General features: G+C 36.7%; 1 protein-coding gene across 6 annotated transcripts in view; it reads left to right on the top strand.

The window, feature by feature from the left end:
• Positions 1-23756, top strand: part of SMOC2 (SPARC related modular calcium binding 2) — a 139669-nt gene that overhangs the window by 41380 nt on the left and 74533 nt on the right. For all 6 annotated transcript variants that reach the window (XM_041715236.2, XM_041715235.2, XM_041715231.2 and 3 more), the window contains exons 2-4: positions 3595-3766; positions 16217-16323; positions 17430-17529. In XM_041715236.2, coding sequence (XP_041571170.2) covers positions 3595-3766; positions 16217-16323; positions 17430-17529 — 379 coding nt within the window. The remainder of the gene's footprint in view (positions 1-3594; positions 3767-16216; positions 16324-17429; positions 17530-23756) is intronic.

Genomic DNA, 23756 nt, shown 5'->3' with positions numbered 1-23756 from the left:
ATCAGTGATACATTTCATCCAGCATTAAGATTCTTTGAAGTGTGAGACAGTGAAGGAAAACCCTGGAATTCCATAATGCCAGAAATATATGACAGTAAATGATATTTCAGAAATGCTTTTACCTGTTAAATGGGTACACATATCTAGTAACTTTAATGATTAACTTTTATTAATGAGGTAAACCTAAAATCAAATATTTTTTCTGCTATAGACCCACTATCATTTTTTCTTCTCAGAAATACTACATGAGAATTTAAAGCAGTGCCTAGTACAGAATAGTAAGTCCTTTGGAAGCTGGGTCTTGTCAGATTTAGTGCTTTGGAAAGGCTGAAATGAATGATACTGAAATGTAAAGGAGAAGATAAGTTACAGCGATTCCAGCTGAGTCGTGCCTCTTAATGTGTGGAATAACTTTTAGTTGAAACCAATTTTTTGAAACATGACTAGGCTGGTTTCTGTGTCATCAGGGCAAGAACATCTCTCAGTTAAAAGTGTTTTGCTTTTTAATAGGGTTTAACCATAATTGTCCACTTTCTGCTGGTTGTTCAAAATAATTCCATCTCAGATTGGTCAGCTGTTGTTGGCCTAATTTCAATCATTGCCAGCATTCAACAGAAATGCTGCTTTAAGCTTGTCTTTCAGTGAATCACGTGTTTGTACAATAACACATTTGTTTGTTAAATAAATTCAAAGACAGAAATAGATGAACCACTACTGAGAGTGCGTCACTTTCTGGTTCGTATTGAACCATTTTTCTCTCTCTCTAAACTATTTTAATCAAAATTCCATCCTGTCCTATAGGTCAAAAGCTATGTCTTATTTTAATTAAAAGGACTATTTTCATAGGAAAGTAGAGTTCTAAGATGTGCACTAATGTGATCCCAGCTTTTCTGCCATTGACTATGCTTGCTCTTGTTTGCACAAGTAGCAAATATGAGAAAGTCCATAGCCCTTTCTTGTTTCAGCATTAGTTTTCAATGTGTTCATCAATTCCTTTGGCTATATAAGCAAGTAATACTGATTTTGATTTGTGCCATCCTATACTGCTGCAGTAAAGATGACAAGGAAGTGTTTTCCAAATGTCAGTCACATACTTTCTGTATGTTTTTTTTCCAAATACATTTTCTAGTCTCTCTTTCACGCTGTCTTTCCTTAAAATTGCTTGCCCTTTTGTCCTTCCTGCTCTTAAATCCCTCAGTTGGGATCCTAGGTTGGTGGAAATTGTTTACATGTACAACCCAAATTCTCCAGTGAGGTTTGGCTAACCAATAATCTATTCAAGTGGTTTTGTCTTCATCCTCTGCTTTTCCAGGTTGCTTGAATATCCTTGAACCCTTAATTTGCCCTAATCTTCTTTAAGACTTTTAAATAATAAAATACTTAAATAAAACTCTTTGGATAAATGCCCTCTAAAATACAGCTTTATCTGTGAGCTATCATACTCTCAAGGGAGTGGATTTTGTTCCTCAGACAATTTAGGGGATTTTCTGTCCACAGTGTTACTGTCAGGCATACCCATATTAACTCCTGCAACAGTTCAAAACAGAACAAATGAAGAAACTCTGGGGGAAAAATGGTACAGGAACTAGACTGCTGCTCTGTGTCTGATTTACTTCTGGTGCCTGGGTTCAGTCCTCTGATCTGCTGCATGATTTTCTGTGGGTCACAAAGCCTTCCTGTGCTTTTGAAAACTAATTCTTTGCTCAAGGGGGATGTTGCTGAGGGTAAGTTAAGGGTGGAAAAGTGCCTAGCCATTACAGAGGGGTAGTCTTCTACACACAGAAAGGCTGTATTCCTTATTTCTCAGAATAGAAAGAGGGAGATCGTTTGACTTACCATCACGAAATCCTCAGGGGAAGTCAGAGGTAAAGCAGAGGACTGGATCCATTTTTGTTTGCCAGGGGCTCCATGGAGTCCATTTTTCATTGAGAAATCCTTTTCAAAGTCCTAGGTAGGCCTAATCTCAGAGTCCTGCAGATGCCTGCCAGGCAAGAAAGGGAAGCTAGGACAACCTCACAGGGCTCCCACAGTGCAGCTCATCAGGGCACCCAGGCAAGCCCTGGAGACCAATATGGTTTGGAGGGTGTTCAGAGCCATGGATATCTGCCTTCACTGTTACTCATTGCGCAGGTAAAGGGAGATGACTTCAGTTTTTCTCCCTTCCCACACAGCTCACCTAATTATCAATTTCTGTTGGCAAGAAGGAGCTGCAAAATAAATTGTGTGTAATTTGTGAGTAATTTACTTCTGAAGTTAAATATTCCTAAAAGTGAAAAATTGCTCAAAAACATTGGGAAAAGGAAGCTTTCCTTTTCATCTTAGTGTGCCACTAAAATATAAAAATTCTGATAAAAATCCAACCATATGACTATTATTTTAAAGTGATACCTTTGAGATAATCTCTCAATTTTCATGCAGACTCTCCAGAAAGGCATCTGTATTTCCTCACATTAAATGGTAGGAAATGGAAATAGACCACAGTTTTAAGTATGAAAGTTATGGAGATTTATAACTCTTTTTATATATTTCTTATGTGTAATAAAATGCAGGGGAGCTATATGTAGCAATCTTAAAAAAAAAATTTAATCCCCGATCCTCCTCTTTTTGCTCTCTCTTTTTTTTTCCCCTTGAAATTTCGCTCCTCCTAATTTAATTTCTCATCTGAAGTTCAAAATTTTCTCTACCTGAGGTTTGTAATGATGAATTAGAACCAATGAAAAAAGGGCTTTAGCTGGATGCAGATCTTTTCTTTGGCACCTCATGATGCTTAGGACAATGATTACCTCCTGGCAGCTGTATGCTTTGCTTAGTTTTGTGCAGAAGAAGCAGAAAGAGAGAAATTCATCTGAGTACTTACTGAGTTCACCTTCTCCCTAGTGTCATCTTTTCAAGAGCTCAGAAGATAAAGTATTACCTTTGGTTTTATCTGTCTTTGTTTTTGGCTGGCATGTAGTGGCATCAGATCTGATTGGGGTTTTTTTTTGGCAGCGTGTTGCAGGGTGAGAAGCTCCTTCTTTTCACAGTGCCAAGGATGATGTCAAACTCATCAGCCTTGCTGTCTTGGCATTGGAGGGATGAACAATTAGGTCGGGTTCAGTGTACTTTGTGTCAAAACTAGAAAGAGATGCACTGAAATCCACAATGAGGATATTTATTTTAAAAATCTTACTTGGATCTTAGAACAGACTTTTCGGCTTGTCACTGTAGAATAATTAATACATAGCTAATAAAATAGACAAGCATCCATTGCTGTCTCATTTTTGTTGTGAAGAATGTTTCAATCACCATTTTCACTTCAAAAACTCCAAGTTACCGTTTTGAGGTTCATAATGGTTGAAAGGGATTCAGAGAGTTCCCAATTGTGATACTGGATTTAGTGTATGTTGTGGAGATGTTGCAATCACTGCCATTTCACAGCAGCAGTGGAAAAACCCCAGATATAATGAATCAGCTTGGATCTGAATACCAAAAAAAGGCAGAACTTTCTTTTCAGTTTTGGATAATATTTGTATGTCTTTGCTGGGGAAGGAGACCACAGAGCAGTTTTCACATGGGAATAGCATTCCTACAGCATTAATTTTTTTTTTTCCCTAGTTTTTGAGAGTGGACCAAGACAAAGACAGAGAATGCAGCCTGGATTGTGCAGGTTCCCCTCAGAAATCACTCTGTGCGTCTGATGGAAGAACTTTTCTGTCCCGGTGTGAGTTTCAACGAGCAAAATGCAAAGACCCTCAGCTGGAAATAGCCTACCGAGGCAACTGCAAAGGTGAGAAAAATCAAAATTTCCCTTGACCATAATGAAAAAAAATAGACCCTAAAATAGTGTTTGAAATGTCTGTGAATTTAAAACCAGGAGTGCTGGACTTGAAGAGCTTTTTAAAAGCAAATGGGTTGAAATCAATCCTATTACTTCTATAACAATATTATATCTAAAGATAAATTAATCTTGAGCCTTCATCAAAGTTGTGACTCCCAAATTCACTTATTTTTCAATAAGTTATTATTAAAGAAATTGCATGGCCAGGTCCTTGTTCAGAAGGACCATATCACTGGCAGGTTCAGATAAACTCTTAAAGTAGTTATCTTGCAAGGTTTCCTGTCTAGTACAATTTGGTATTTTGCGTTTGAGATGGCCAATTTAAGTCTTGTATTTCCTAACTGCAATCACGTAGTGTGGCAAGGGTGATGGTGGTAGGGTGAGTTGAGTGAGAAAAGGTGAAAACCAAAAAAATGTGTATGGATAGACCCCTCACAGGCCATTCGTGCCTGTATCATCCACTCCTTTACTTCTGATCTCTGTTTAGAGAATTTCGGTGACAAGCAGCCAAACAAAATATCTGCAGTTAAATCTTTCAACTTTTAGAGTAGCATGGTGCTAGACAATGCACCTTCCTTCTGAAGGTAATTCCCCACACAGTGATATTTCTAAAGGAGATTTAAGAATAATATGTAAGAATAGCAGTGTTCATAAAGATTTACTTTTCCCTCTGTCCTAAAGAGAATGGCAGGGAGTGGAGGTAGGGGTGGGGGAAAGAAAACTGCAGGGACCACACCAATTCAACCTGCAGGAGGCAATTTTCTACATCATCTCTCTCCATTAGCTCCTGCAAACCTCTGAAGCATCAAGACTGCTTCAAAGAGACATTCTGTCTCATCTTCTGCCTGGATGAAACAGTATCCTCATTCTTCAGCACTTTCATAGTAAACCATTGTACTACGTGATGGATCTATTTACTGTGGTGAGCAAGGATAACATAATGAAGCTACCTGAGCCAAAGCTTTTGTTACACTCATGAATGACAGAGACAATTATTGTGCACTTGGTATTTGTTCCTTTTATACATTAGAGCTTTATGGAAATTAGTTTTGAGTGTTTTTCTTTATTGTTTTTAATACTGTATTGAAAAAGTTGTCTGCAAGAAATTCTATTCATTAAGATGAGAATTGCTCTGCTGAAGGTTTCCTCACTGATGATGTCAAATTTTGCTGCAGTCAATGGCTGCAATTTGGAGGAGTACTCATTTGCTGTTTATTTATTAATGCATACAGTAGAATTGTAGATTTGGAATTAGACACCTTAGGCACCTTAAATATTGCTGATAACAGGTACACAGCATGTTCTCGTCAATCAAATGGGGTTTTTTTTCCTTTGATTGGTAATAGGCAGATATTTGCCAATAATGCACTTAGTCAGTATCAGTGAGAGAAAATTGCTCTTTTAGTTTTACATCTTCATGGTATTTCTTATTCAGTAAAGCAGTCTTAAATTTTGAAGTGACCAGTGTCTTTATTCCTACTTACAGCTGTGATCATCAGAAATATTTCAAGCTGTAAAAACAAGTCTTAAAGAAGAAAAAGATGATTCATTGGCCTAGCTGCAGTTTCAGTTTTAGCGTTGCTAGGGCTAGTTCTGATAGTCATATCAAACATCTTGATAGAGCCAAGGAAGTGCACGGATTAAGACCTTTAGAGCCAGTTGCTTTTGAGTGGTAAAATTTGTTTTTGCAGGTGATGCTTGATCAAAAAGAAGAGGGTAGTTGTTTTAGTAGGGTTAACCCAAAAGTGATGTTTCATTAGAGAGCAACTTTCAAGGTTTCAGAACGTACTTTCATTCTATGTAGAAATAAGAACAGATCCTGTTGGAAGTGTTTGTCTGTACCTCTGAAAAAACAGACACCCACCCTAACTCCTCATTAAAGCATTGGTTTTGAAACAAGTTTTAAGCTTGCAGGTAAAAGGGAAAAAAGCATGCATGTTTTCATGTGAATGTTCTGAAGGGAGAAAAGAGGTGATTCCTGGTAGAGACTTCACAACTTTAAATCTGTGCCATAATAATCACCCACAATTGATCAAAAAAGGCAATCTTAAGTCTGTCTCCTCCTGTCTTCCAAAAAAAATCCTTATTCACCTCACAAAAATATTCTCTAAAAACTAAATATTTCCAGGTTTTCTATTTTAATAAATTTAATGATGACTAGCTCTTTGTTTGGTTCAGTGTATTCAGTAGAAATCTAAAGACCATGATAGTTTATGTTGACAGCCTTTTGGAATAATTTTGAGTCCATCGTTTCTTGTTTAGATATTCAGAACTGTGATTTAACATCCATAAGCAATTTTGAATGAGTACCAGACTGATGTCTACTTTCTCTGTTTCTTTTTTCCTTTGAAAGGAAAATTTTTCTTGACTCTTTTTTCTCTTTCTCACCTATTGTCAACATTTTTCTCATCTATTTGGGTTTGAACACCTAAATAATAAAAGTACAAAGGAATAGTTTTCTCTGTGTGTGCTGGTTTCCTTTCTAATTCAAGTTCCATTCACAGCAAGAGCACTCAGCCCAGGTGATTCTTTAGCATTGCAAAGAAAATTATTTTTAAATCCTAGCTCTTAAAAGATCACAATGAAGCGGCAGCATTTAAACAATTTTTTCCCTTGTACTTCTATTCTAGCTCCTGATGACTGCAGCAGAGATCAAAACAGTTTAAACAAACCTGACAATGAATGAACCCTGAACCTTCCTCTCATTTCTGAAAGACAAACCACCTTTAACAAAACAAGCATCAAAATAGATTGTTCTGTTAGGTTTGTTTTTTTTTTTTCTGAAGACATTAATTTTATGGGTTTTTTTTTTTTAATTTTAAGTCCACTTATAGCCTTTGCTGGAATCTATTGCTAAGCTTGGAAATGCTATAAGAAGTTAAAATGTTATAAAATTTCCAGCCTACTTTTGGAGTTTCTAAATTCTAAAATAATCTGTGTACACTGTAGATGAACATCCACATTTTTGGATACTTTTCCAAACAAAATCTTAATTCTGAAGTTCTGGAGATTTGCCACTTGCTTGACACAGACATTCACTGTGCAATGAGATTACAAAGATAATAAATAAATGTTTGTTGAAGGCTGAGAAATACTACTTGTGTTTTTTAATAGTTAGGACTGTTAAAATACCACCTGTGATAGGGATTAACCACATGCACACACAAATGCTCCACAGGAAATCTGGTCCAACATAGCTTAAGGAACAAAACATGCAAGAAGTGGAAAAGCAAATAATTGTTTTTAAACTGCTCAGAAAGAAACACATGCTATGTCTGCCCGAGTTAGTTAAGCAATGCAAGGCGACAGTATGAGCCCAGGCAGGTAAGGTGGTAAATGCTCCCTGTTACACTTTGGGTACTGGCCAGCTGTGCTCACTTGAGGACTGCATCTATGTGGCTCAGTGAAAAGATGGGCCAAGGGCTGTTCCCAGCCAGCAGGCAGCATGCACAGAGGTGCCTTCTTTTACGGGTTTAAGGCTGTTCAGCTTTTTTTTTTTTTTTTTTTTTTTTTACTTTCTTTTTCTGTTTTGCTTTTTGTTTCCTAAATAGCATTTACACTACTCATTTCATTTCTCAGTTTGTTCTTAAGTGAATGTACCTGGCCCATTAATTGGGGCCCTGGAGACTAATATTCTGAATGTATTAAACAAGTGGCTCAGTAATAAGATTTGGTATTCTGGCATCATGATCAATGAAAAAACAGATTCATATGTATCTTACCAGCATACCTCTACCCTAACACAGAGTTCCTAAAATATTCCAGCTGGAGCACTTGGATTTTGTGTCTTCTCTACCAGTACTTCACTAAAATAAGACTTCTCTAATGGCTGGAGTTTTGATACAAATTATCAATCATTATAAAATCTTCACTGCCAGCTTGCATCACATTTCCTTACTCCACTATCATCATGTAGCAGCACCTGGGTGTATAAGCAACTGCTAAACTGGACTTGCACAAATCTCTGAGTGGTCCTTTCTGAAAATGGCAATGTAGGAGATTTACACAGTGATATTTAATTTCTGACTGGCTTGGAATTTAATCTGTCTAGCACTGAGTACATACTCAATATTTGCAGATGTGGCCCCAACAATGACTTACTGCTTTGTGAGTGCACCAAGGAGAGCCATCACATGGAGTAGTGTCACTGTTATTCTGTAGCTATGTAGATCCCCTTTCTCAGTTGGAAACCCTAGGTAGGTCATGTTTAGCCTAATTAATTTATGGTATCTTAAAGAGCCTCACTTGTTAAAAATGCTGTTCTTTCATGAGCTATTATACATATAACAAAAGGTAATATCTTCATTCCCACGAGTCATAAGAACCAAAACATATCAAAATATGAGTGAAATTTCTCATAAAACCGTTATTTTACCATTTGCTTTCCTTAAAGAAGAGAATATCAACATTTGTTTCTTTAAATTAGGACTTTCTGGAATAGTGAAAAGTTTCACTCATTTAAACTATGATTAATATGAGTTAATGAATGGATTAAAAGCATGCTTAAATAAGTTGAAATGTCTGCCTTTGGATAAACATGCTAATAGGATTTTTCCCTTTGTGCAGGGCATGAAGGCATTGCTGGGCAGTAGCTGTTTTGAGACCACAAGTTAATCTTGGTCCCATAATTAATGAATCCAAGCATAATTTGGAGAGACATTACTCTTGCCTATTAGCTAGAGAACTGGGTAGTAAATGCTGGACGTGGTTGCTGAGTGCACACCTTTTCCAGAATTCCCATGGAGGCTGCCATCCAGCTCAGGGCTGCTGTGAACCAGGCGGGCATGAGCTTGATGTGAGCTGGCAGTGCCTGAGCATGTCCCTTGGCTCAGAGCATGGGCAGGGACCTTGCCTTGGCCGGTGCACCTGCTGCCTGGAAGGCAGCCCTGGGGGATGTGTTTGGGTGGTAGAATATGCTCCCAAGATGTTTCATTTGGAGAGAGAATAAAAGAAGTGAGTAGGCATGGTTCTTTTTCTAACCTAATGAGTGCAAGTGGGACTGGACCAAGGAGTCTGTCTTAAAAATAAACCTGAACAGAGTGAGATTTTGCACAATTTGTACGTTGAAAACAGGAAAGTTTTCACATCTCCTCAGCTCTCCCTTTTCACCTCTCCCTTTTCTGTTTTCTTCTCATCTTTAATGAGGAAAAAGAAATAAGAATGATGCAGGTTTTTTCATTATTTTGAAAAACATATTAAAAAAAGAATATGCTGAGATGTGGCACTAAATTTGGGATTATTGAAAATAATCTCAGGATTGATTATAAGGCAGATTTTTGTCTTAAAATACTTTCAGCTAGGAGATGTCTCCTCCTTTTTCAGACATATTTTCTCACTATAGGCACTGTGTTTAATCTGTAGATGACTGCAATTTTCCAGACTACAGTGCTGGCAATCCTGATACAAATACTTGTCAGCACCAACCTAATTTTGGTTTTGATTCTTCATTTATATTATGTATCAAGATGTTACACATTGAGCCACTGTAGAAAAAGTGGTGAGAAACAAAATATCCAACATGGTGAAAAAGGTATCAACATATAGAAGTTAGAATTTATGGTATCTCTTAAAGCAAGTGGAATTGGCTTCTGATTATACTTTCTAGTATTTCATGGAAATTAATAAAGTTTTAAGTATGTTTGGAATGTTTTTGTGGGATATTCTTTGGTCTTTTAAATGTATCTATTGGTACTTAGAACACAAGACAAGTAACACTGCCATAATATCCGGTCTTCTGGAGGTAGAGTTTATCCCTTTTTAAAATAGAACACAAGACAAGTAACACTGTGATAATATCCACAGTTTCTGGAGATAGAGTTTATCCCTTTTTAAAATTATCAATTTTTATTGATAATATTTCTCCAAGCAGAATTTGCTGAAGCCAGACTGCACAGAAATAAGGCATGTTGGGGCATTCTTATGCACAAAAAATGAGTCTTCATAAAATCAAATATGCAATAATATAACAATTTGATTTGAAAGTAATCTTATTCTGGGTTTTTTGTGGAGTTTTTAATTCTGCTCTTGTATTTTCAGTTTGAGTTTCAGACGTCATATAAAAATGAAGGTCCTAAAAGAAGTGGAGAGTGCTAAAGCAATAATACTGCACTGAAGACTAGGAATCACAAACCTTTGCAAACTTTCTTAGGTTTCAGTGCAAGAATTAGCAAAATAGACTTCTCCAGGCTATCAAATCTCTGCTCTTCTCAGAAATCCAGTGTAGCCTTTGGCATCTAAAAATTTAGAAAGCTGTTGCTTTAGGTTTTTTTTTTGGTTTGGTTTTCATCTTTTTGTTTTGTTTTGTTTTTGTTTTTTTTAAAAGTATTTGGTTCAGTTCTTATCAGACTGTATCTCTCCAAATCCAATTGTTAGCAAATTGAAATAGTATGCCAAGAGGGAATCCAGCACAGCATTCCTTATTTTATCTTAGAGCTTAGATATCTAAGTGGCTGTGTGGTTGCTAAATGTAGGGGGGGGGGGAAAGAAAAAGCAAAAGCAAAAAGAAAACAACAAAGAAACCCCACACTGCCTGGCTCTGTCTGTTAGATGCCAATAGAGGAGAGTTTAGGCTAAGATTGCTCTGCTGTTTTGCTTGAATCCAGCAAGCAGCTATAAAAATAAATAGTGAAAGAGTTGGCCAGCTCTTGTCACGAAGCAGCAAGTCATTATTTTATGGTTTTGTCAGGCTAAATGTCTGTGCTGACATCCTTTCCAACCCAAGAGGCTAGTATCTCTGCCTCTTTAAAACTGATACTTTCAGCATGTATAGTTTGCTACACCTTTCCTATCACTAGATGCTACAGCTTTTTATCTGCTCTGCTGTTAGACACCATCAGTTCTTTACAATATACATTGACCTAGGTCAAATATAATGGGAAATTTTCATGAGTAGTTTATTCCATATAAACCAAGTGGTGTCTTGTGCTCCAAATAAAATTTTGGTGCTAAATTAACTGCAAATAAAGACTGTTTGACTTTTATCATATAACTACATGTTACCAAAAAGGTACAGCTGTGGGAAAGAAGTACAGAAGCAGAGATAAGTTCTAGTTTGTAGGACAATTCAGTAAAGAGCTCAGGTGAACAGCTAACTTGAACAGCTTGTTGCACTGCATGTTTCTAAGTTTAAGGACAAGTGTACACAGGTATTCTGGCAAAATAGAGTGCAAAGGGAAACAGTGAAAGGTCTTTGGATTATATGTGTCTACACTAGGTCTGGTTGTTCACATCTATGTGACTTTAGAAAAGATTTCTCTTTAGTGTAAGAGCACCTGACTCTCTGTGGGAAGGTCTCAAGGAAACCTTCAAATGATTAAATTAACCACTTTACATATAGTTTTTACAGAGTGGTAAATGTTTCTGATATGTTCAACAGAATATTCCATCTATAATAAAATAAGTAAGTAAAGGATGAAGTGTATTTTTTGCATAAATAAATAACAAGGTTGTGTCAAACACAATAATCTCTTGCAAAGCAAGCAAAGTTTGCTCCATGTATCGGGACTGAGAAAGATATTTTTATTCCTATTGTGATACATAGCAAACCAAGAAATACTGGATGAACTAAATTGAAATCTTTGCAAGAGACTTAGCTATACTTTTGGCAAGCTGTTTACTTTTCCATGAGAGAATCTGGGTTAGAACTCCCTGTAGAGCCCCAAAATGCCTGTAAATCAGTTGTACTGAATGTCACCTCAGAGATGGTGTTTACATCCTTGAAGAGTTTGTGTCATTGTTATAATGATAAACTTCTACTTTGCAGTAATAAACTTCCCTCTGTTTGATATATTATTCAAGGATTAACCAGCAGAGTTGAAGCTGGTGCCTATTTTTTCCTTGAAGCTCAGTGTTTTCAGAACTGTACTGTTGGAAATAAAGCATAAAATGAGGTTATTTCCAAGACAAGCTGGTGCTGTTTGTGAGGTTAACTCTATTTCCAGAATTTCCTGTTCACTTCAATGCTATCGCAGGAAGGTACTGCACCTTCATAGGCGAAAGTTTTCCCTGTTGCACAGAGAAACGTAGATCAGAATTAAGATGACTTTTTATTTTACTTGTGCTTTCTGGTCTCTGGTCTCCGCTGGAAGCCAAAATTGTCACCAGTGCGGTTCAGAAAGCCCTGCTCAAACAGCTACAACTCTGTACTCTCTTAAGTCCTGTGTATTTCTGTCCACTCCCATACACCCATTTTTGTCTTCTTTTGTACACCTCAAGATGTGTTCATCTCATTAAAGCTCTGGTTACTTCTCCAGTCCCGGTGCTAAGTCAACACATTGGCCAACATACTGTGCTAAAATGCAATGAGCCTTGTACCAATCCAGTTTGACAGCTAACAGAGTCCCAGTGAGCTGATTTAAGGCAAACTCATGCTCCATTTCTATGCCAGGAGATATTTTTTTCCCCAATTCCCTACAAGGTTGTGGGATGTAAAAGCCCATTTACCTGGAGTTGAGAGGATAAAGTCTCACTGAGTTAGTAGTTGTCACAATTCCAAATTACAGCTGGAGATTCCTATCTGCAAAGTTAGTTCTTCTCATTGTATGACTATAGGCAAATTAGGCTGCATTTCAGCCAGATTTTAACAGGTCTTAGAACCTAATGGCCTTTTCACCAGGTCATATACCAAAATCCAGTTTGAGCCTGCTGGCTTCCTTAGTAATACTTTAGTTAGGAAGAGAAATAATATATAATGGGAGCTCTAGTAAGAAACCGATAACAGTTTCAAAATCCTTATTTTTTCCACTAGAAAGTTCCAAAAGCTTGAAAAACAGATTTAAAAAAAAACCCAAAACTTTGCAGCATTACACAGTGCTTGTCATTCTTCAAAAAGCTTTCAGCCTCAGAGTCCCCTCTGCTCTCAGGTTCATCACCAGAGGGACACTGCTCACCTCGTAAGACTTTAACCTGCTTTTGTCAGGGGCAATGTTGTAAAGACAAAAGCTGTGGGCTGATTAATCAGCACAGAGGTACTGGGTCAGTCCTATCACCTTTCATTTTTGGTCTTCATTTCAAAATAATCAGGGTCCATCCTGATCTGAATGATTTCTGTCCTAGATAAATAGCAAAGTTGAATCTGTGTGTGAGAAACTTCACTGTTACCCATCCCCTTAAATGTATTTATTTATTGATTGGTTCATTTATGTAAACTAAAGTCTAGCAAACCACATAATTCTAGACTCATCCTATTAATCTGAGTTTCATGTGAAGCATTTTCATTACCTGCACTACTACAACGTGCACAGAGTGGACTGTAGACAAGAATTATCTGGGTACAGTCTAGGGAGATTCTGTACAGTGAATTTCAGATTTGCCTTTGCTGAATGGTCATGAACAATGGCCATGTTGAAGGTTTTTCTCCCTATGGATTAGGAGGTCACACATCACTTACAGGTTCCCCTACAACTATCTATTTTCTGATATTTAATGTGAGCTCATGCTTCAGCCTTTCTTCCAGTCATGTCAGGAAATATTTTTTTTCATCCTTTTTCAGCTGTTATTTTGCATAAATGTATAGCCTTTAAATGTCTTGAATTCTTTTTCTTTGGAAAAATTCCTGGAAGTTATACAACAGATTTTAAAGGCATTGTCATCAGGGCATGGAGGCAGATAATCAGATGGTGTAATCTTACAAAGTTATAGAAAATATAATTTATTTTCTCTTCAATGATCTCTTTTTTATTTGGGAGGAATTTAGCTCCTCTGAATGAACAATGTAATGATCATTAATATTCTGAGTATGAATGGTTTTATATTTTTTCTTTTTATCTTGATCACCTGATTACATTTCTTCTGTCAGGTTTGGACCTCAACTCTATGTCATAATTATTCTTCTGCAGTAATATCTTGGTAAAATAAAAATAAAAAAAAAACAGAACTAAACAGAACTGGAAATAATATTTTGACTTAACACACATTCAGATGCTTAACTTGATAAGAGATCTTCCTCATGGTTTTATTTTGTTATACTGAAGCACAGTAATACCCAACAGGTTTAAAATGTTTCCATGGTTATATAATACAAAAATAAGACTTCAAATGTGAATTTTATGTTCCAATAAATTTGGTGACTGTTGATTTTAAAGCATATTAGATCATCCATGAATAGAAGGCCTTTAGAGCATCAGGCTGTTTAGGAACAAGTGGTGGACAGTTTTGGAGAACTTCTCTTCTTGGCATATTTTTAGGATAATTCAACTATTGAAGATAATTTACAGCTAGCTGGTTCTATACCAGAGACCTTATGTGATGGAATTTATATCACTTTTCCTTTTAGACATTTAAACCACATGTCATTCTAGAAAAACGAGGACAGAGGTCCAACAAAGAAGTGATTTATTTTCAGTTAAAATACTAGCTACATTAAAACCACATGTTATTAAGTACTGTATAACCAAACCATGCTCAGAAGAATGCTTACGACACCAAAGCTTGCTTAAAATGTTTCTTTATTTTTTTTTCCCACAAAAAAAAAAAAAAAAAATCTTGGCAGTGCACACATTAGCAGATTTTACCTGAGCTGCACAGTACATTGACTATACTCCCTTGGAGAAAAAAATACTATTAAAGAGCCACGGTACAAGTTAATTCAGTTCCTTATTGTTTTTCTTTCTCACATTTCTGGATGCTTGAACTTCTCTGTCCCTTTCAGTTATCATTTCATCTCTGTAAGTATCCCTCCTGAAACAGCCTAATACAATTAATGATGCTAAGACTGAAACACAGTTTTTCAAAGTGAAACAATTTGTATTTGGGGCATATTAGCAACATGAACTCTCATAGTGCTCCTTTGAGAAGAATAAAGTAACACACAGAACTAGTGCACATGAATCCAAGATCAGGAGGGAAATTGGAAGATTAGAATTAAGGGGCCCCAATTTTGTTTTCAGAATGCAGATGCAGAGGACAAGTTTCTGTCCTCATTATGCTACACTTCCACACTAGATTGCCTAGGACTTGGAGGGATTTTTTAATGCTAATGTTGCCAGGTGAGTTATCCAAAACTCAGTGGGGGTGACAAGTAAAAAGAAACTTCTGCCATTCCACTACGTTTCCAGGCTGGTTCTGTGAATGTGTGTCTGGATCATACTGGCACAGAGAGGGTGCTTGGGGGACTGGGAATTCAGCTGGCCCACTTGTGTGCTCCTAGGAATGCAAACCTCTGTCAAGTGCTGTTGATTCACTGTTCAGATTCTGTTTAATTTGCACCTTGCACGGACTAGAAAGGCTGTTCCCATGCTTTTGAAAACTGTGCAAGCATTAGTGAATCACCAAAACACCACTGTCTCACAGGTAATCACTGGACAATTTTAGCCTTAAAATGGGATTAACCACTTTCTGTCAAACAGTCTTTAAAGCAAACAGGGATCAGGAGCAGCAAATTTCTCTGTCGTATGTTTGAAATCATTCTAATTCAGATGTTACAGTCACATCTTGAAGTCATTAATACTACCTTAAGATTGCCTGATATTCTCATTTTTTCTGAAATTGCTTAGCTCAAGCAGATTCTGGAGTTTTGATTCTGCATCAGCAACATGCTAAAATTTGTAGTGTAAAAGGTATGACAGCTTATGTTATGTGTCTTTTCTAAGCTCTTGGCTGCATAACTGAAATAAAGTATATGTAGTAGACAATATAGTTTGTTAGACACCAGAAGTTCCATTAGAAGCCAGCTAATTAAAGCTGGCTGGTTTGTTATTTGGTCTCTTGGATGAAGATCGACGTCAAGTAACGAAGGAGATGGTACGAGAGACCTCACAGTGGACAAAAAGGACCATGTGGTAGACTTGATGTTCCATGCTTAAATCATAAACTGTGACATTAAATTTTAGCATAATGTGAATCATTCACATTATTATTTAATCACCTTCCCAATAAGTTCCTGCACTGTACAGTATATATATGTATATATTCTTTTTCTACCAGCCTGGTGGGGACATCTGTAGTCACAGATGAAGTTACTGCCTAGCTGCAGTAAATAGGAAGTACAAAGCAGCTGTGCTCCTGCTGCCTCCTTTGCCTTTCCTGAAGCACTAGAAAGATGTTGCTGCCACCATCTCTGGAAGAATATTGTGGTGTGCAGTGTGGCAGCTATTGCTGTGTTAAATTGAGAGGAAAAGCCCTGTTTCGGCTTCTACTCCTTGGTGGCATTTGGAACAGAAAGTTTGTCTGTCCAGGCATCTCTCCATTTCATTTCCCAGTTATGGATTATTGTCTATAAATTATTGTCCTGAATTGGTTTTCTTCCCTAAAAATAATGCAAGTTGATTGTACATTTTCACTTATTAAAATTCTGATTCTCTTTGCATGAGTCTCAGGGTTGTCTTTTTCATAAAATAGATGATCACCTACCTTTTTTTCATATTGCATTGTCTAACTGACTTACATTTTCGCTTTCTCTAGATGTTTCCAGATGTGTGGCTGAGAGGAAGTACACCCAAGAACAGGCTCGCAAAGAATTTCAACAAGTGTTTATCCCAGAATGCAATGATGACGGCACATATAGTCAGGTTTAAAATTTTTCATTCAGTGTCTTGCATGACTGGAAGGTCAGACCATGTGTGTTTGAAAAGGCTGAGGAAGAGACAGATGTAATGAAGTGAAATGTAATTTCAAAATTAAATGTAATTTATACCAAGAAGTCAAAAAAAAAAAAAAAAGGAAAGAAAATCTGTGTTAGGTGTTGAGTCCTTGTTCTCTTTTTCACAGTTGGCCAGCAAAAGACCCAAACGTTACCACTGTTTGTTTAATACACTCCCTGTTCTTCTAGGGAGGCAGCTGAGTCATTATTGTAGCCCCCTGAATACTCATCAGATGGTAAAATGCTTGCAATTTGTGATCTGTTCCTGATTTGAACCAGAAATCTTGCGACTGGAGTCCATATCTTAAGTGCTAAATCATGAATCATACAGAATCCTTCTTTATTCTCTGCTGAATTTCTTCACAAGCATGTGGTCTGAGACTAATTTACTTAGATCACGGAATTCAGAAGGAGCACAGTTAGAAACTTATCCTGAGGTATATATTCTAATCATGATCCCCTTCTGTTCCCTTTCGACTGCATTTTGATTTTGGAGTTGTGCTGAAGACAATTTTTCTCTTTTTAAGCATGATGAGGCAAGTGATATTGGCCCTTAGAAAATAAAATGCAATTGGTTTTTAAGCAGAATTCCAAGAGTTTCCTTTCTGACAGCTTGGGATATGAATAATGCTGGCAGAAGCACTCTGTCCTGCTCCTTCAGTGGGTGGAACAATATGTTCTCTATGTGGGAAAAAACTCAGGATTGCTTGTTTCAGGAACAATTTATGTGTCCCTTGAGAAGCTTCCTTGTGAAGTTTTTATAACACCTGCACCTCACTTGTCTAAGACAGGGTGTAAACAACCACATAGTTCAATAGTTTTCTCTTCCATTTGATTCTGATGGACCTACCACACTTAGCTTGAAACATGCTTTATGCTAAAAAATCACATATAGGACTGAGATGGGCCCAATGTGGTTTATTGTTCTAGGTTTTGTCGATACAGTTTGCTGGATAAGTTTCTGTACTCACGTGCCACGAATGCTGTGGGGTAACAGGCATCTGTCTGACAAGCTGCACATGCTGTTTCTGACAGGTTCAGTGCCATAGTTACACTGGATACTGCTGGTGTGTCACTCCCAATGGCCGTCCTATCAGTGGTACTGCTGTGGCCCACAAAACTCCCCGCTGCCCAGGTAAATCTTGTTTATCGAGCTAGGTTATGGTGGTATTTCATGAACAGCAGTTTATCTGTGGCATCTGATTAGACTTAAGCAAAGCAAGTTTTCACTAGAAGAGTGGTTCATCCCAGAAACAGGTGGTGGTGGAAGCTGTGGATGTCCCATACTTGGGGTTTGGTAAAACTCATCTGGATGAGGCCCTGAGAAAATTGATGCAGCATTTCATGTAGCTGTGCATAAAGTCTGAGGTCACTGCCACTCTGAGGTGGCTTAAGCCTTCCTGTGATTCCAGGATCCATCTACTTTATTTGTACATTAATCTAGCTATGGATGATTTTCTGCAGTAGTCATTTATACCATATTTATGTGTCCATATATGAAACCAGGTGACTGAATTGATGATATAGTACTTTATGTTGTAAACTCTCTTGCACAATAAGTCATTGCAAAAACTTTTCAGAGGGTTTTGCATTTTTCAATAATTCAATATTTAGAGTACAGGAAAAAACATAGTGGGAGTGACTATTTGTAACATAGCCCAATGAAAGAACTCCCATAGCACATTCCACAAATTACCAAATCCAGAGGAGAAATAATAAAATAAAAGCATTAAAAGCAAAATGAAAAAACTGCCTGCAATAATTAACTTGCAAATCAAACTTACTGCCTTGTATACTGCCTTTTGTCTTCCATCAAGACAATTAACAAGTTTTGTTTTTCAGGGATTTTCTTCTGACCCCATTTCATTACATTGATGATAAATATAAATCCTGGATGTATGAATGGTTGTCAGAATCACTGTTCACACCCCTTGAGGTTGAGAGAATTGTACAGAAATATCCCTACAAATATTTGCATACTCTATTTATTAACTGTTTGTGCTGCAGCACCATTCTCTGCCAGAAAGTGGAAGAAATAGCTTTAAAAAGCCAAAGAAAGTGAATCAGAGAATTTACCTGTCCTGATCCACTTCAGTCATTCAGGCACAACATTGATGTATTTAATGAATAGATGGAGGAAGGAAGAGACCATTGCAGAAGTTTCAGCAAAGTTTATAGAAAGTTATTTTTATTCTTAAGGTCTTTCTAGTTAAAATTACTTGCAGAATCTTTCCACATCTTGCCTGTAGGTAAACTTTATCCAGAAATAATACTCTTCAGAATAATCCTTTTAGTCCAGTCTGAAAAGACACTGTGAAACAAGACTCAATTGTGGAAAAATAATATAAAATATTCAGAAACCTTAAAATAGGGGAAAATGTATATTCATTTTCATTTTAGTGTCATTATAATTTATCACTGATCTGCATCGTCATGAAACACATGGATGTGTCTTCTTTAGTTTTGGATGTGCCATCCCTGGAAATGTTCAAGGCAGGGATGGATGGGGGTCTGAGCAACCTGGTCTAGTGGAAAGTGTCCTTGCCTGTGGCGAGAGGTTTGGAATGAGATGAGCTTAAAAGTCTCTTGCAAACCATTCTGTGATACTATGATGCTATGGCTGGGACTGCACTTTTGTACTTCAGTGTAATTTTGAGTAGAGATATTTCTACATGTCGATAGCCAAGACTTCTCTGAGAGTGCACCTTTGTTTCTTCCTCTGCAAAATCCATTTTTATATCCTCCCAGCCTGTCCTTTCACTGACATTGGTGAAAAAAGGGTTATGCTGATGCTGAAAGTTCAATAAATAATTATTTTTCAGGTGTCTTATAACACATGACACAATTTTGGCTCAAAATGTTGTTGAATTAATTGCTGTATTTTCACTTTTTGTATTTGTACTGGTATTACTGAGGAGCAACTGCACTGTAGTTCCCAGAAAATCAAGCAATTAATATGAGAATTATTCTATATCACTACATGAAGCTAACCCTTGTTCCACTCAAAGGTATATTCATGTGCCCAGCAGATAAACTGCCAGACTGCTTCAGCTCATTTTTGGAGGGGTGGGAAGGGAAATTATTTTTACTGAAATGCTAAGGTCAAGGTCTTAATAGCACTCAACGTAAATTTAGTAGCTCAGAGATAAATAAACTGCTCCAGAGCACAGGTGAGTATTCAGAGTCTGATTTTGATCTATGGAAAGATTGTAGATAATTTTTCAGTTGTCATGAGACCCTGTGGGATTATCTCTGCACATTTTGTTCCCTGCTTGTATCGGTGTTCTCATGTTTTACTGTTCATAAGTTCTCCTTTGTCCCTCAGGAAAGAAATCCAGCCACAGCTGAGTTAGGAAGTAAGACTTGAAATGCTAGGAGATTTTACAGTGGTATTGGCTAAGGACTCAGTTTTGAGAGACCTGGAGAAACCTTTTCATTCAACAAAGAAGGCAGCTACATATTTTCTCAGAAAGTTATGGGGTATAATAAAGCAAAACTTAGTTCGTTTATTGCAAAATGAAAGTCTGATGCACAACTGCATCTTTCTTCCATTTTCAAGTATATATTCAAAATTGCCATCTGTTTAGGATAACAGAGTTGGATTTCTTTTTCCTCGCAAGAGTGTTGATGTTTTCCAGATCACTATTGATTCCCTTTTGTACTTTTTTATTTAGTACGGCCATGCACAGGAATTTTAACCAAAACTTTAGTAGGTCAACTGAAGTTGTGTAGATATATTCCTGTTTCAACTAGTATTACAGAGATGCCAATACTGTTGTGCCTTGTTAGTCCAATGCACTGTGTCTTGCTAGCCTTGATGCAGGAATTGCCTTGCTTATTCTGACATGCAGGCAGATCTCCTGCAGTGGTGGCATCCTGACACCAGCATGTTTCTTTATTCTCCCTGCTTCTTTGTATTCTGCAGGCTATACGTATTCCAAAGACATTTATACAAATTTCTAAGTTTGCCAGTACCATACCTTTTTCTCCCAAGATCACTTTTTCCACCTTTTTCCTTTAGAGGAAAATTTGTACAGACAATTAAGATGCTTTTCTAATGATTTTCTCACAGGTAATGTGCTACCATGGAATGCATGAACATTTTTTGCTTTAATGAAAATATTTGGTTTATTTTCAGTTCTAGGTTAGTTCTTCAGCAACTTCAGATAAGGTCCAAATACATTTCGAATCAGCTATGCTGATCTGAAATTATGGGATAATTTCTTGCCTTTCATTTCCCCCAGTGGAACTACCTTTGATGAATGCCCGGAAATAAGAAAGAAGAAAATGGCACTGTGGAAGAACTTGAATTTCAATAGAGGAAATATGGAGCAGAATTTAGAATGGGCAGTTAGGATTTTGGTTTAACAATTCCAACCCCTATCCATACTTCCCATTTACTGTGTGATACTGGATATGGAAAACAACCTCTACATTTCCCTAACAGTTAAGGTTGGTTAGCTGAATAACATGGTGCTTCCTAAAGTTATCTCAGGTCCAAAAAGTGTCCCATATGTACTTTTTATGTATTAACAACAGTTACCTGAGCCATTTTTTGCTCATTTACTTGTTCTTGTTGCTCTTATTTAAAACTGCCTTTTGTGCAAGAGACATAAGATATGGAAGGATGAAGGTCATAAACATTAAAAAGTGCAGGACTTTCAAACTGCTTTATGTAAACCTTTGCTTTAATTACTATATCTTTACCTGAAAGAGGCTCATCTTCCTTCCTTTTCAGTTTTTCCCACATCAACATTTGGTACTGCTAAGACACACATGATAAATCTCAAAATGCTGTTCCTCTCCATGAAAATAGTGTTCACTATTGCAGGAGCAGTGGCGAGAGGGACAGTAAATCAAACACATTCCAATGATGGCATTAATAAAAAAGCTCCTTAAAAATGATTAATGTCTCCCAGTACTTTCACTAAAGAGCACCAGACATAAAAAGGGACATTTTTACAACTCTCCATCTCTGTTATCAGCACTGCAGGGAACTACAGAAATTCCATAAGCAGGGAGTTCTAAGAAATGGGGCAGAAGTTGAGAAGCAGGTGTCATATTATCATTGGAAGATACAGTCTTTGCCTGTTGTAGGAGGTTTATGCCCTATTAAATATGCTGGGTTCCTGCCAGTGAGATTGCTGAGGTAGGGAGACATATTTTATTCTTCTGTGAAGTAGTTTTGCTCCTTTTTGATTAAGATTGCATGATCATCTTTTATGGCCAAAATACAAGTAAGTACCTTTAGAAATTCAGAACTCTTCTAGTATAGTATTGCCATCAGATAATATGATGGCAAAAATATATTTGGGAAGGCAATGAACATTTACAGTGTTTTCATTAGCAGGAGAAAAATATCTATACTTGAATCATCTAGATATTTAGTTGTCATAAGTAGTTCTTTGCCTATACATACACAGTCAGACACAACCGTAGGTGAGATAGGAAGAGTAGGGGGAGTTTACCTTTCCTGATATTCAGTGATTATATATCAAATATTCTCTAATAGGAGATCAGAAATCATTATCTAAGCTAGATAATAGTTAGGCTTTCACTTTTTTTTTTTTTAATAGCCCAGTTCCATATGATCAGAATTATAGAAAATGGATATACTAAAATCAAAAACCACAAAACTCACATCACACTCCGTGGAATAGTTATTGTGCCTCAGATTATGTTAGAGTAAAATTGGATGGAATTGTGGGGTTTTCAATAAACTAAGGCATGAATATATCTGCCTTAAAAAAAAAAAATCAGAATCATAAATAGATAGATGGCTAAGCAAGTGTACAAGCTTGAATAGTGCTAAATTCTCCCTCTTAAAGTAATGCTGCTGAATCTAATATCCCTCTTCATCCTCCATCAATCCATAAGGATATTTATTTATGTGGTGATTTGGTTCCTTACAGTGTACTGAAAAGTTGGAAGCCAGTTGCATTACCTAACTTTTAGATAAGTTATAATTTGGTTTTGTTTCCTGCCTAGCTGAAGATGTGGGGATTCATCTTGATATTGAAGACACAATTTCCTAAAAACTTGCAAATACAACTTCTTATCATCACTTCAGATAGAAGTGCTTCTACCTTAAATATATTCAGGAAACGGTAAAAAAAAGGATACAAACTCAGTAACTCCTTACCTCGAATTTGGAGACAACAAGAAATGTTTATGCTGCATACATTGAAAATTTCAGGTGGAACTATAAGAAGGGCACAGGTCTTTTATAGGAAATTCTTTGAATATTGTTGTTGACTTCTTAAGACTATTAAAAAATTATTGTTAGCCCAGTAAACGTAATTTTCATATAATTAAAACAGTTTCTTTCTGAAATTAGATTCAGTATGATTATGTTAGTTTTTAGTACTAGTTAATGACGTTCCCTTCCTCCCTCCATTATTTTTTCATGAAAATTTAGGGTAAAAAAAAATCAAATTCAATTCTCCCAGACTTTAGTCATTCTCACTGAATGACTAAATTTTTCTGCTTTTAGTTTAAGATGTGGGATATTATATAATTTTCATCAATGTGTTAAATTGCTTATGTATAAACCGAGTTCAATTTATACTAATAGTTCAAATGTACATAGAGAGACAACACTGGTGCCAAACTGGAGCAGTATCAGTAGCAGTTAATCACACACATTCTCCCTGCTGAGACATCATTTCTACTCACAAATGAAAAGTCTGTTTAAAATGCTTGTGTGACTGAGCCTAAAGTATCTGGGTTTGCAAGGAAATTATAATTATAAGCCTGTGAATCAAAACAAAATTCAGAAACTACAGAGTTAATAGTAGCTGGATGAGATTTGAGGAAAGATTGGATAATTTGTATTTAGTGCAATTAAAAAACCTGTAATTTTGTATGTAGTACTTCCGAACACTGGAACATCTTATTTGAGTTCAAGCTGAGCCTTTTATCAAATGCAATCCAAGCACCAAAAACTCAGCTCTTCTGGCTTCAGCACAGATACAAAATCTGCCTCCTTTTCAGAGTGATCAACATGGATTAGTATTGGAGCCCGTTTAGAACAAGCACCCTTGGATATGATTCCTACAATGGTAGTGACTTTCCTTTTCTTGCATCAGTTAATACTGAGGCATCACTAAGTTTATTCAATTTCTGGCGACTCAAACATTGTATAATGAAAATACATTAAAATATACTATTGCCATAAAAGGAAACAAGTCTAAACAAAAATATTTTAATTTGAATTTATAAAGCTGTAATTTGGATATATAAAGCTGTATTAAGAGCTGAATCCATCTGAAGGTTACTATCTTGGCTGCAATGCCATGTATTCTTTTATGGAGGCTTTAAAATCAGCAGGGCTGATTTTTAATGTTAGGCATCTCCCCTCTG

This window comes from Taeniopygia guttata, chromosome 3 (assembly GCF_048771995.1).
Source record: "Taeniopygia guttata chromosome 3, bTaeGut7.mat, whole genome shotgun sequence".
In the NCBI taxonomy this organism is placed as follows: domain Eukaryota; kingdom Metazoa; phylum Chordata; class Aves; order Passeriformes; family Estrildidae; genus Taeniopygia; species Taeniopygia guttata.
This window is presented reverse-complemented; position numbering and strand designations above follow the sequence as displayed.